The sequence below is a fragment of the Myotis nattereri genome (assembly GCF_964212035.1).
Source record: "Myotis nattereri genome assembly, chromosome: 6".
NCBI lineage: Eukaryota > Metazoa > Chordata > Mammalia > Chiroptera > Vespertilionidae > Myotis > Myotis nattereri.
Genome location: NC_138081.1, coordinates 36,445,318 through 36,458,595, shown reverse-complemented (window position 1 = coordinate 36,458,595; position 13,278 = coordinate 36,445,318). Strand labels below are relative to the sequence as shown.

The following is a 13,278-nucleotide window of genomic DNA, read 5'->3' as shown; positions in this document are numbered from 1 at the left end:
GTAAATTCTGTTTTGGAAGAGAATGGCTCAAGACTTGACTGCCATGCTCTCTTAGTTGCTATTTATCAAATGCTTTTTCTCATATGTAGGAAGAATTGTCACATTGGGAATGGCCATGAGTCTCAGCCTGCTGGTTTGGCTAGTTCAAGGGCTTCCTGACACAACAGCTGTTTAGAACCTTGGCTCTGCAGAAGGGAAGCAGTTGCCATACAGTCTGCTATAGTTCCAGACTAAAGCAAAGCAAGAAGCAGCACCAACTACCAACAAAAAACACCCCAAACTACCCGGCCCTTCAGTCCAGAGGCTGACGATCTAGCCACTGAGCCAAACCAGCCAGGGCCGGAAGAGAGAGGGAAAGACAGAGAAAATATCAATGTGAGAGAGACTAGAGACAGTAAACTCTTGGTTCATAGGTTGATGCTCAACCATTAAGCCACACACACTAGGGGGGGGGGGGGGCGGGGCGGGGCTATGAGCTTGGCTTTTCTAAACTTAAAAGGAAATACAGACAATCCTGGATAACTTGTTTTGCTCAACGTGGTTTTATTATAAAGTTGATGTGAAAAAATTAAGGGCCCAGGCCTAAAACCGAGGTATGTGCCCTTGATTGGAATTGAACCTGGGACCCCATAGGCTGACACTCTATGCACTGACCCAAACCAGCTAGGAAAGAAATGCATTATCTTAAAAGCAGTCACTGTAAAGCAAAGAATGAAAGTAAATATATTAAGAGGAGAGGGTGTTTCTATCCTTCCTCATCCACCAGTGGAGAAAAGAATGGGGATGGGAGTGGGGGTGGGTGGAGAGGAATTTTTCCATGAAATACTCATCTATATATATAAAAGCCTAATGGACCAAATGACTGAACAACCGAATGACCGGTTGCTATGACACACACTGACCACCAGGGGACAGATAATGCACAGGATCAGGCTCCCTCCTGTCTGGATTGGGCCTGTGAGAATCGGGCTCTCTCCTGTCTGGATTGGGCTTTTGGGGATCAGGCTGAAACCGGCTATCCGACATCCCCCGAGGGGTCCTGGATTGCGAGAGGGCGCAGGCCAGGCTGAGGGACTCCACTGGTGCACAAATCCATGCACAGGGCCTCTAGTGTAAAAATAATACCATCAATAGTTTATGCCCAGTTGGCCTTAAATACTTGAGCTTTTTTCTCTTTTTTTTTGCAAGTAAAAGATTATATTAAGTGCTAATTTAATATCCTCAAGTTTTTGGAAAATAAGGAAACCAATTTTGCCATAGGCTAAATGAAAAGAAAAAAAAGAAAAAAAGAGTTAAGTTCCTATGACATATTTCTAGTCACAAAAGCATCACCTAACTTCTAAATAAAGACCCAAACATTTCTGGCCCTGGCTGGGTTGTTCAATTGGTTAGAGCATCCTCCTGATATGCCAGGGCTTTGGGTTTGCTCTCTGGTCAGGATACTTACAGGAAGCAACCAATGAATGCAGGAATGCGTGGGACAATAAATTTATGCTTCTCTCTCTCTCTCTCTTTTGTTCTCTCAAATCAATAAATATAAATTAAAAATTAAGAAAAGAGAAACAGACCCAAACATTTCTACTATTAAACACTGAAGTAAATGTAGATATACATACATTTAAGAAAGATTAAGGTAACGATTTTCCAACCCATTTATTCCCAGGTCTCACGTGGCAGGACCCTATCCTGGCAGCTCAGGGTGAAAGGCAGGATCTAATCCTAGACAGGGAGCCACTCCATTGCAGAGTGCACCCTCACACATAGTTTGATGTGCTAATTCACCTCACATTGCATATCTTTGGGATGTGGGAAGAAACTGGAGTACCTGAGAAAACCCATGCGGACATGGGGGAAATGTACAAACACCACAGTGGCCCTGGCTGGGAATTAATTTTTTTTACATCAACGTTATAATAAAACCAGTTGATCAAAACAAGTTACCCAGGGTTGTGCTGTATTTCCTTTTTAGTTTAGAAAAGCCAAGCTCATAGCCCCACCAGTGTGTGTGGCTTAGTGGTTGAGCATCGACCTATGAACCAAGAGGTCACTGGAGGTCACTAGTTCCATTCCCAGTCAGGGCACATGCCTGGGTTGTGGGCTCAATCGCCAGTAGGGGGCATGAGGAGGCAGCCAACTTATGTCTTTCTCTCTCTCTCTCTCTAAAATCAATAATATATATATATATATATATATATATATATATATATATGACCAAATCAGTACTTTAGAATCGATCTAGTACCATTTCTTATATATACTATCTCCCCAATTTGTTCCCACTCCCTGTTCTCACCAGCTCTGGTGAATTGTGAAGGTTGCTTGGACATGTGTCTGGAGATATCCAAATTCAGAGTTGCAAGTCAGGGGCTGTAGTGCTCACCACTAACTGTAGTTCAGGCTCTTGGGCCACAACAGTAATGGTCATAGATAGTCCTGAACATTACTGCAGGTAGCAAATAAGAGACAAGGTAAGGTGAAGGGTCAAAAAAAGGATTGAAAAAGTCTGCCAGTGGTTGAAGGAGAGGTACTTTGTCTGGGACCTTTTGCCTGGCAAGGCAGAGGGGGAAATCCAGCAATATTTGTTTTTGTTTGCATGTAATAGGGAAAACAAATAATCTGTGATAAGCAGAGTAGAAGAACGGGTGTGAAAAGGCAAGGTTGGGGAAATTATTACAGATCCTGCAAAAAATTCCAACACTTAACCACTCTCCGCCTCCCCCCCCAAATGGCGCCACTTATGTGCGAATTCTACCAATTGCACCACCACAACGCAAAAGACTGCATATAAGCCTTTAAAGGCAGATCTGCGGTTGAAAGGCAGATGAGAAAGTTCATCCACATCCACAAGGGTGGTGCGCCAGGTGCAACCTAAAGCGCCAGGGATGGGATCTCACTTTCGGCCGGCGGGCCATGTATCAACCTCTTCGCACCGACTCCATCCAGCTGTGAATCCTCAGGTCAGACGGTTCCAGTGATTGCCAGGGGTTACCCAACGCTTGGGGTCAAAGAAGCGAGGGAGGCTGCGCCTCGCTGGGCCATCAGAACGTTGGAGCTGCTCTTGGGAAACGGGGTGCCTGGGGGTGCCAGGCGGGGAACGCGGTGCCCACGGTGGAGCCCCACCTGCCTTGCGGTCCCAGGGGACTGGCTTCGTCCAGCATCTCCCTCTGTTCACACTTTCAGCGCGGAAGTTCGAGTCTGTAAAGTGGAATGCCTGGGTAGGGGCACCTGGGCTCTGAAGGATGGCTCGGGCCTTCGAGCCACAGAGCTTTGCATTCAATCGCAGGTTTCCCCCTCCAAACGAGTTGTTTAGCATCTAGGGAGCCTCTGAGGCCTGCAGGTCACCAGGGAGTTCCACGGCCAGGATCCGCACATGGTTGCAGGCTACCCCCGGAAAGGCAGGTGCGGTTTCCGCGGCTGCGGGAGAATGCGGACCCCGAGACAAGGGCCTTCTACGTGGAGACTTTGGGGATCCTAGAATCCTAGGAGGCCACGCGGTTTCCATTCAGCTGCCACCCTTCACCCCCCCCCCCCTCCACTTACAGACTCCCCACGCTTGGCACCCAAGGCGCCCGTCTCTCGGCTAACCTGTGCCCGGAACCTCGCCAACCTGGAGCCTGGAAGGCCTGGGATGTGCTCAGGCCACCGAATGGCAGAGGCCGCGAAAGAGCATCGCCGAGCGGGACCTGTGCTTTCGGACGATCGAAGAAATGGGATGTCCGACAGCCCGCGGGCGGACGCCAGCCGGTGGGATGGGAGCACCAGGTGTGGGCACTAGGAGCGGCGCGCAGGGGCGGGGCGCGAGGCGCCATAAGGGGGCCGCCCCGCACCCGGCCGCCCCGCGCCTCCTGCGGGATGTCCCTGCCTGCTCGCCGCCAGCGCCGCCGCCAGCGCCGCCGCCAGTGCCTGTGCCGGCTCACGAGGTTTCTTCACGACCAAGTCCTGACCTTATTTCAAGACGACCCTTCCACAGAGGTCGTTCACGTCGAAGTGTGGATGGTACCGACGCTGTTTGGTGAGTGAGCGCGGACCGCACGCCCTTGGAGGTCCTGCCAGGCGCATCCTACCCCTTCCAGTAGCTCAGTGCCCACTTCCCTGCACAGGCCCGAGGGCCCAAAGGCTGGCCGCGTACGAGAGGTGCTTGGGCATTTTGATCCTGATGAATACGGACTCCAGACGCAGAGTCCTGCTCGTCGTTACCGAACAGCCCCTGAGCCGGCGCGATGTGCCGGCCCTGATGACGCGCATGGCTGTCCAGCTTCGGGCCCGCCGAAATCGAGGTGAGTGGCTTCGGGGGGCCTGGTGGGGGCGCTTCCCTTGCCCAGGGGTCCAGAAAGGTGCACTTCACTTCCCCGCATCTTTCTGGCTCCAGTTCCCTAGCCTGAGGGCCTGGGCCAGTTCCATGGAGTCTAACCCCAGGGTGTGGGTCCTGGCTCCGGAGGGCAAAGAGCGAGATGCGGTAGGCGAGTCCATGGCTAGACCCGAATGTGGGAAGTTTAGGATATGTGCACGCCAGGGCTGGCAGCCCCTGGGGCGTCTTCAGGGTAGCACTCAGGGGGCTTGTCTTCCGCCAAACCTCTTCTGTGGGCACGCCCCGTCACTTACGTCACTTACTTACGTTGCTAGGACTCAGCAGAACCAGCCTCACCTAGAAATGTGCTAAGAATGCAAACTCCGGGGCCCACCCCGGACCCATAGAATCAGAACTCTGGGGGCGGGGCACTGTCACCTGGGATTTAACAAGCCCTCCAGGTGATTGCGATGCCGGACAGCATTTTAAAACCACCGCCCCAGGGTATTCTCCAGAAAGCATACACCTGACCAGCTGCTTTCCTTTTAGCCAGAAGGAGGGCCAGACGGCTGTAAAGTCCTGCGTGGGCCTCGGGGCGCTCTGTTAAGCCCGGCCTGCTTGTGGCTGACCTCGGGAGAGGACGGCATTGCTTGTGGAAGGAATGCTGGCATGGAGGTCAGGCGGCTAAGGGCTCCATCTAGTTTTGTTTGTGCCCTGAAAATGGGGTTGAGGAAGGGTGTGGGGCAATGGTTCTTAATTCTGTGCCGTTCACATTATTGCAAACTCGATCTTTTATGGGAAGTTTCAATGGTTTTATAATAAACGATTTTTACCGGTTTTGTGTGAATCCGTTTTCCTTCCAGGTTATAATGAGGAAAAGAAAAATTGTTTTCACAAAGTAGTTTCAGCTCTTCACAGTTTTGGGTGCCTGTATGAAACCCCCTCTGCCGCTTTATACTCCAGCCCTCCATTTTTGCCTGGGTTCCTGCCAGTCAGAGTGCGGAATTTCAAAGAGAAAGTAGTGGGAAGGCTGTTATCTGCCCAATCAGTTGAGGGCAAAGAATTGCCGCTTCGCTGGTGTAATAGGCTCTCTGCTCCCCTTTGCAGGAACGGTTCAGTTGTAGCTCTGACAGTCTTAGAAGCCAGTTTGGAGAAAGTTGAAGAATTTAAACGGAATTGCATGTGGAGTATGTCTAGTGGCCTTTATGAGTAAACAGAACTGATGTTCCTGGGAAGTAAAACCTGAGTAATTTTTGTTGAGGTGGGGAACAGAGAAATAGTTGGCAACAGAAAGAGCTTTGGGTTAAGAGTGAGAGAACCATTTCTGTAGGAAAGGGCAGGCTGCTGGTTGGGGTGAGGATGATGCTTGGGAAGGAGAGGCTAACAACCTGGAGCAGCGGTTCTCAACCTGTGGGTCTCGACTCCTTTGGGGGTCGAACGACCCTTTCACAGGGGTCGCCTAAGATAATCGGAAAACACATATATAATTACATATTGTTTTTGTGATTAATCACCATGCTTTAATTATGTTCAGTTTGTAACAATGAAATTGGGGGTCACCACAACATGAGGAACTGTGTTAAAGGGCCGCGGCATTAGGAAGGTTGAGAACCGTTGGTCTAGAGGCAGATGGGGATAATAGAAGCCTCCAGGCCCTTGTGAAAGCAAGAGCGATGTAACCCAGAGCCCTGGTGGAGGCACCAGCCTTGGGTAGGAGGGGGAGCATATGTAACAGGAGGCCTAAAGGGTAATGATTCAGGGAGCTTTGTGGAGAGATTCGTCCTACCTAAAGGGAAAGAATACTCTTATTTATACCTTGTCTGAGCTCTGATGGCTTAATCTATGACTTTAACATTTCTCTAATAGAAACACGAAATACTTATGCACTACATTCATGACTAAGAAATTAAAACGTATGCACTATGGGGGCAGGGTAGAAGGGGTCAATGGGAAAAAAAGGGGGACATCTGTAATACTTTCAACAATAAAGCTAAATTAAGAAATATGTACTGTATTTCAAATGTATTTGCTCAAATTTTTAAATGATTGGTCATACATTTCCCCCATTATCTGAAAATGCAGTGTTCCTATGAAACTTTCTGTAAACTGAAATGGGGAAGAAGCAATTACCACCTTACGACATATCTAGGGCACACAAAATAAACTGAGATAAATAAAGCACAGATGCTCACACACATAGTTCAAAGCTAAGGTGGCTTGTTCCTGCAGAAGGAGCTAGTGGTACCATTCTCCCCGCTCAGGGTGAGTGCTGCCTCTGAAATGCTCTCCCTGCCAAACAATGCTGAACACTACTTTTGCTTTTCTTATTCTTTTGTAGACTTACAATTCCTTTTCAAATTTCTTTTGGTTAGCAAAAACCTGTATTAGTGTAGGTCTTTTATAAAAGTGAAGTGGCATAAAGTAAACTTTCAAAAAGCAGTAGATACTTGTAGTGAATGAAATGTAAATTTTAATTAAATCACAGCTCTAATATAAATAGATCCTCTTAAATGCTAAAAACTTTTAAAGTAGCTAGAACATTTTCAAAATATACAGGGCGTGTCCCCCCCCCCCCCAAATCATATATACACACTTTGATAGCTGATAGCTCAATTGATGTCTCTTTCTTTTCAGATTTAACCCATTGGAATTAATAATTATTCAAAGTGTGTATACTTCTTTTTGGACATCCTGTATTTGCTATCATTTGAGACCTTAAACACCAGGTCCTGCTCTGCGTTAGCTGTGTGATTTTAATATCCAAACCAACCATATGAAATTATTCCCTTGAATCTCAGACACAAAGAAAGTAAGCATATCGTAGGCCAGAGGACGGAAGGATCATGGGTTTGATTCTGGTCTAGGGCACGTACCTTGGTTTCAGGCTTGATCCCCCACATGTAGGAGGCAACCAGTCGACGTGTCTCTCTCACATTGATGTTTCTTTCTGTCTCTATCCTCCCTTCCATTCTCTCTAAAATCAATGGAGAAAAATATCCTCAAATGAGGATTAAAAAAAAAAAAAAAAGAAACCTATGCTCTTACTCGATCTTTCCCCTTTATTATTATAGTGAATACAAAATAGATTATAACAGTTTTGTTAAAACCAGTTAGAGAAATGCTAATATCACAACTTCAAATTAGTTTCCTTATTATCTCTATTTAATAACTGAGTGGGACATAATTTGTTATGTATAGTGTGCCTCCCAGAGGTATACACACACTTAGAATAATTATAAAAGAAGTGTTTATTAAAAAACATTTCATTTTTAAAATTGAGCTATCAGTTGTTGAAGTATATATAGACTTTTTGGGACACCCTGTATATTCCTAGAGATGCAATAATATTACCAGGCAATATGTTTATATTTTATTTGGGTTTTAAGACCCCAAAAGGAAAAACATCCCAGATTAGACATATTTTTGGCTCATCGATGCTGGAAGGAAAATGGACCTTGTTTTACAGTCTAGTTCTTTAAAATCTGAGCCGATCATTAAGTTGAGTGCTTTTTATAGTAAAGTGTAGCAACCCACTAATTATTTTTCAACTTCACACAGATTTTACTTAAATTTTTAGTTCTATAAATACATAATACTTGCACATGGTAGAAAATCCAGAAGATACAAAAGGGTATGTGGAGAAAGGTAAGCTTCTCTCCCATTCCTGTCCGTCAGTCATTCAGTCTGTCCTCAGGGGTGTTATATCTATCTATTTAGGCACATTTTATATTGCATATATGGATGTATTTTTATGTGTGGTAGAATATCTCACACATTGTTCTGTACCTTTATTTTTTATTTTGAGCTAATTTTAGACTTATAAAAGAATTGCAAAAATAGTAGAGAGAGTTCCAAAGATGAGCATCACCCAGCTTCCACTTAGGTAAACATCCTACATAACAGAACATTTTTTAAAACTAAGGAATCATTTGGATTGCAACAGTTTTCCCACTCATGTAGTTTTTCTGCTTGAGGATCCAATTTAGGATTCCACATCGTGTTTAGTTGTCATGTCTCCTTAGATTCTCCCCACTTTTGACAGTTCCCCAATCTTTCCTTGTCTTTCATGACTTGACACTTTGGAAGAATATCGGTCAACTATTTTGTAGGGCGTCTCTCAGTGTGGATTTGTCTGATTTTTATTTTTCTTGATTAGATTGATGTTATGCAGTAATGGAAAGTATGCCACAGAGATGATCTGATCACGTGCCCTTCTCATTATAGCTCATTTCTTTCATGCTGAGAGTTCTTCCAGATCTATTCCTATGGTGTGTCCTTTCAATATGTATTAGCCTTTTCTTTTTTTTCTGAGAACTTTCTTACTTTTGGCCCTACAAGATGCTCATATATATTATTTTAATATGTGGGAATATATTTCATTGATATGTATATTTTAAACCTAATTTTATTTTGGAAATTATTCCATATCAGAAATAAACTATTTAAAAATGCTAACTAGTATTCCAATGTATAGATGTTGTATGATAACATTAATATAATATTTTACTGGTCTCAGTTGATGGGCTTTTAGGAAACTTAATCTTTAGCTATGATAAGCAACGTATGTCAGAGGACATTTGTAGCATGAATTCTTAGCAAAGTTTTTTTCTGGGATATTTTGTCATTCCCAGAATATGTTAATTTTTTTTATTGTGGAATATAAACACAAGTAGGAAGGTACACAAAACACAAAGGTGTAGGTCAATGAATTATCACATGGTGACTATCCATGTGATAATCGTATAGGTTAAAAAAATAGGCCATTGTCACCCTGGCCGGTGTGGCTGGTCATCCCATACACTGAAAGGTCACAGGTTCGATTCTTGGTGAAGGTACATATCTTGTTGCAGGTTCAATCCCTGTCGGGGTGCATGTGGGAGGCAACTGATCGATATTTCTCTCTGTCTTCTTCCCTTCCTCTCTCTAAACATATCCTCTGGTGAGGAAAAAAAAAAAAAAAGATGATTGTCAACAAGCACCCTAGAAATCCCTCTTGTACTCTTCAGTTACTCCCCTCCTTAACAAAAGTTCTTTTTTATACCTCCACCTGGATCAGGCTTTGGAATTGGATGCCTTGGGAAGAGGGCATGCCCTCATTGAGGCAGCTCTTCTCAGTGGAGGCCAGGCCCACAATGCTGACAGCTGAGGGCTTTCTGCCTCAGGGTCTCCCTTCAGCCGAGGCTGATTCTAGAAGGGTGATTGGGTTGACCCATTTCACAGCTCATCATACTGTTTGATGTCTCTTCCTTCACCAGGGACAAAGGCAGGTTTGATAAAATAAAATGTTACTGCCCTGGCCGGTGTGGCTTAGTTGGTTGAGTATCGGCCAGTGCACCAAAAGGTTGCTGGTTTGATTCCCGGTCAGGACACATGCCTAGGTTTACCCAGGTTTTGGGTTCAATCCCCGAGATGCATATGGGAGGCAACTGTTGGATGTTTCTTTTTCTCTCTCTCTCCCTCTCCTTTCCCCTCTCTCTAAAAATCAATAAAAAACATTAAGAATAAATAAAATGTTACTAATAGAGCCTAGAAAAGCAAGATTTATGCACCATTCATGAGAGATTGGATAAGTTTTAGTAAGCAGGAGAAGGACTACGGGAAGGTGAGAGCATTATAGGCTTCTTAAAAATATTTATACTTTGCTCTTTGTCATGGGAAGTTCTGCATGCTCATCTTTGCAATATTTCTTTAGAGAGTGGAAGAGGCATGGCTTTCAGTGGTTCAGGTGATAAATGAAAAGTTGATCTGTGAGTGACACTGTCCATTATTTCAGATGTAAATGAGGGAAGAATGTCTCTTTATCATAGTCTCTTCTTTTCTCTATAGTTCTGAATTTTGATATAGTTCAAGGAAAAAAATCCACTATTATCTTATGTAAACCACATAGGGATATTTTTGGACATCCTCCTTGATATATTTCTGTCAGAGTTCGCGCAGGAAGCAGCCGATCAATGATTCTCTCACTGATGTTTTTTTAAAAATATATATTTTATTGATTTTTCACAGAGAGGAAGGGAGAGGGATAGAGAGTTAGAAACATCCATGAGAGAGAAACATCGATCAGCTGCCTCCTGCACACCCCCTACTGGGGATGTGCCCACAACCAAGGTACATGCCCTTGACCGGAATCGAACCTGGGACTCTTCAGTCCACAGGCCGACGCTCTAGCCACTAAGCCAAACTGGTCAGGGCTCTCATTGATGTTTATATCTCTCTCTCCCTCTCCCTTCCTCTCTTTATATATACAATTGTTATATATATAAACAATTAGAGAAAGGAGGGTCAAGATGTCAGTGTAGGTAAACCCAGTATTCGCCTCCTCCCATGACCACATCAAAATTACAGCTAAACCATAGAACAACCGTCATTCTGGACAGCCTGAAATCTGGCTGAATGGAAGCTCTACAACTAGAGAAGTAAAGAAGAAAGCACATTTAGACTGGTAGGAGGGGCAGAGGTGTTAAGGGCTGGGTCAACACCCATGTGTGGTGTGTTTTTAATCGGGAGGGATATCTTGGCTGCAGAGGCCTCCTGTGAGGAGCAAAGGGTCCCAGCCCCACACCAGCCCCCCAGCCCAGGGTTCCAGTGCCAGGAAGAGAAGTCCCCGTAACTTTGGGCTGTAAAAACCAGTGGGGATTGTGGCTGAGTAACATAGAGGCTGCTGGAAATCTGGACAGCTCCTCTTAAAGGGTTGGCACGTGGACTTACACTCCCTTGGAGCTCCAATGTTGGGCAACAGTTTGAAAGGATCCAGGAACGTATGAGTGGATAAAAAAGCTGTGATACATTTACCCCATGGAATACTAAGCAGCAGTAAAAAAGAAGGATCTGTTGCCCTTTGAGACAGCATGAAAGGACCTGGAGAGTATTATGCTCAATGAAATAAGCCAGTCAGAGAAAGACAAGTATCACCTGATCTCACTCATTTGTGGAATCTAATGAACAAAATAAACTGATGGATAAAATAGGTACAGAGACATAGAAGCATGGAACAGATGCAGAATCTCAGAGGGAAGGCAAGGGAGGGTGGGAAGAGATCAACCAAAGAACTCGTATGAATATATGCATAACGCATGGGCATAGAGCCATAGACAACAGGTGGTGAAGGCTTGGGTCAGGGGACAGGGGCTGGGGGCAGGGGCAGGCTAGAAGAGGCCAATGGAGGGAAAAGGGGACACGTAATACTTTCAACAATAAAGATTAAAAACAAATAATGACAGAAAACTTCCCCTACCTAGTGAAAGAAATAGACATATAAGTCTATTGAGGTCTAAGTACTTCAAAACAACAGTATGAGGAAGATACAATTATTATTTCCATTTTTATAGATTAGTAAAATGGAAATGATGGGATTGGGTCAAATGTCCAGGCAGGAGGCTGCTGAGTTCCTGCTTGACTATGGTGCTAAAAGAATTCCATTATTTCTTATAATTGACGCTTCTAATGTTATCAGAAGGGAGGGGCGGGTGTGTGGGGGGGAGGTAGAGAGAGAGAGAAAAACATCTATGTGTGAGAGACACATCAATTGGTTGCCTCCCGCACGTGCCCTGTCCAGGGCCTGAGATTGAACCCAGATATGTGCCCTTGACCAAGAATTGAACATGTGGCCCTTTGGTGCATGGGCTGATGCTTTAACCACTGAGCCACACTGGCCAGGGCTCCACATGCTCTTATTGGTAAGTCCCCAGCAGGACTCCTCAGTAGCTTGGCTGCTGACTGCTTATCAAGGACAACAGATATAGAACGACGACATCTGGCACAGCTTTCTTCGTTTTTATATCAAAGCAATGTGGATTGATGACATCCCAACACAACTTCATACTTACGTCAAAGCAACTTTATCTCTTTGTCATAATCAAGTGGATTAAAACAACTTCACTTAAGTCATAAACAAATGGATTTGAAATTATTTTAAACCAATATACACAGATGATCAGATCATAAAATGATGTTCAAAGAAATGATTGAACTAGGCACCTTTTTATCCTTTTTTTGTTTTTGTTTGTTTGTTTTTAAATCATATATGAGTGTTTATTCCAATGGTGCCGGCAGTATGGGAAAGCAGCAGGTCATCCAAGAAAATCTGCTCTGCACAACCCCCGCCCCCCCCCCCCCCCCCTAAACCAGCTGCTTATATGGTGTACAAGGACAAAGATTACATGGGGAAGTGGGCAAAAGGAATAAGAATGCTTATAATGGTTACAGATTGAAGGCAATGTGGCTGGAGGGTTTGCAAAGTGTGTGTGTGTGGTGGGCGGGGGCGGGGATCCGGAACTCTATTGTTCCATTGTTCCTGTCCTTAACAAGATTGTTAATCTCTCCATGATAAAAGGCAGTTCCCAAATGGGGAGGATGGGCAGCATTTCCAGGTGAGCTCCCAGGTCCCGGGTACAATTCCCACGCAGGTTGGAATGTGCTTTCTCATGATTCCCGTCAGACATGACCTTTCTGAAAAGAGAAGACTATGGAGATGGTGAAAAGGATCAGTGAGTGGCGGAAGGATCAGTGTGTGTGTGTGCGTGTGTGACCCTTTTTATACTTTTTAGACAAACAATACATTTATAAGAACTTGACAGGACAGCCCAGCCATTGTGGCTCAGAGGACTGAGCACCATCCCATGCACCAAGAGTGGTGCATTGGTTCAATTCCTAGTCAGGGCACATGCCGGGGTTTCTGGCTCCATTCCTAGTAGGCAGTGTGAAGGAGGCCACAGATCCATGTTTCTATCTTTCTCTCCCTTTCCTTTCCTCTCTTTAAAAATAAATAAAAATATATTTTAAAAAATTGACAGGACAAAGAAAGTGCTCATTAGAAAGGAACCTAAGGGGGGTGGGGGCAGGGTAGAGGAGGTCCATGGGGGGAAAAAGAGGATATCTGTAATAATTGCAGCAACAAAGATAAATTAAACAAGAAAGTAAGGAATCTAAGCAAGGTGTGGGTATTAGTGAGGAATCTAAACAAAGCTTGGGCTTGGGCAGCCAATTAGGAA

General features: G+C 44.8%; 1 protein-coding gene across 1 annotated transcript in view; it reads left to right on the top strand.

The window, feature by feature from the left end:
- Positions 1 to 3,852: 3,852 nt before the first annotated feature.
- Positions 3,853 to 13,278, top strand: part of LOC308520819 (uncharacterized protein) — a gene marked incomplete at its 5' end in the record, with an annotated part of 34,335 nt that continues 24,909 nt past the window's right edge. Inside the window, 2 exons of the mRNA XM_081093549.1 lie at positions 3,853 to 4,012; positions 4,101 to 4,277. Coding sequence (XP_080949675.1) covers positions 3,853 to 4,012; positions 4,101 to 4,277 — 337 coding nt within the window. The remainder of the gene's footprint in view (positions 4,013 to 4,100; positions 4,278 to 13,278) is intronic.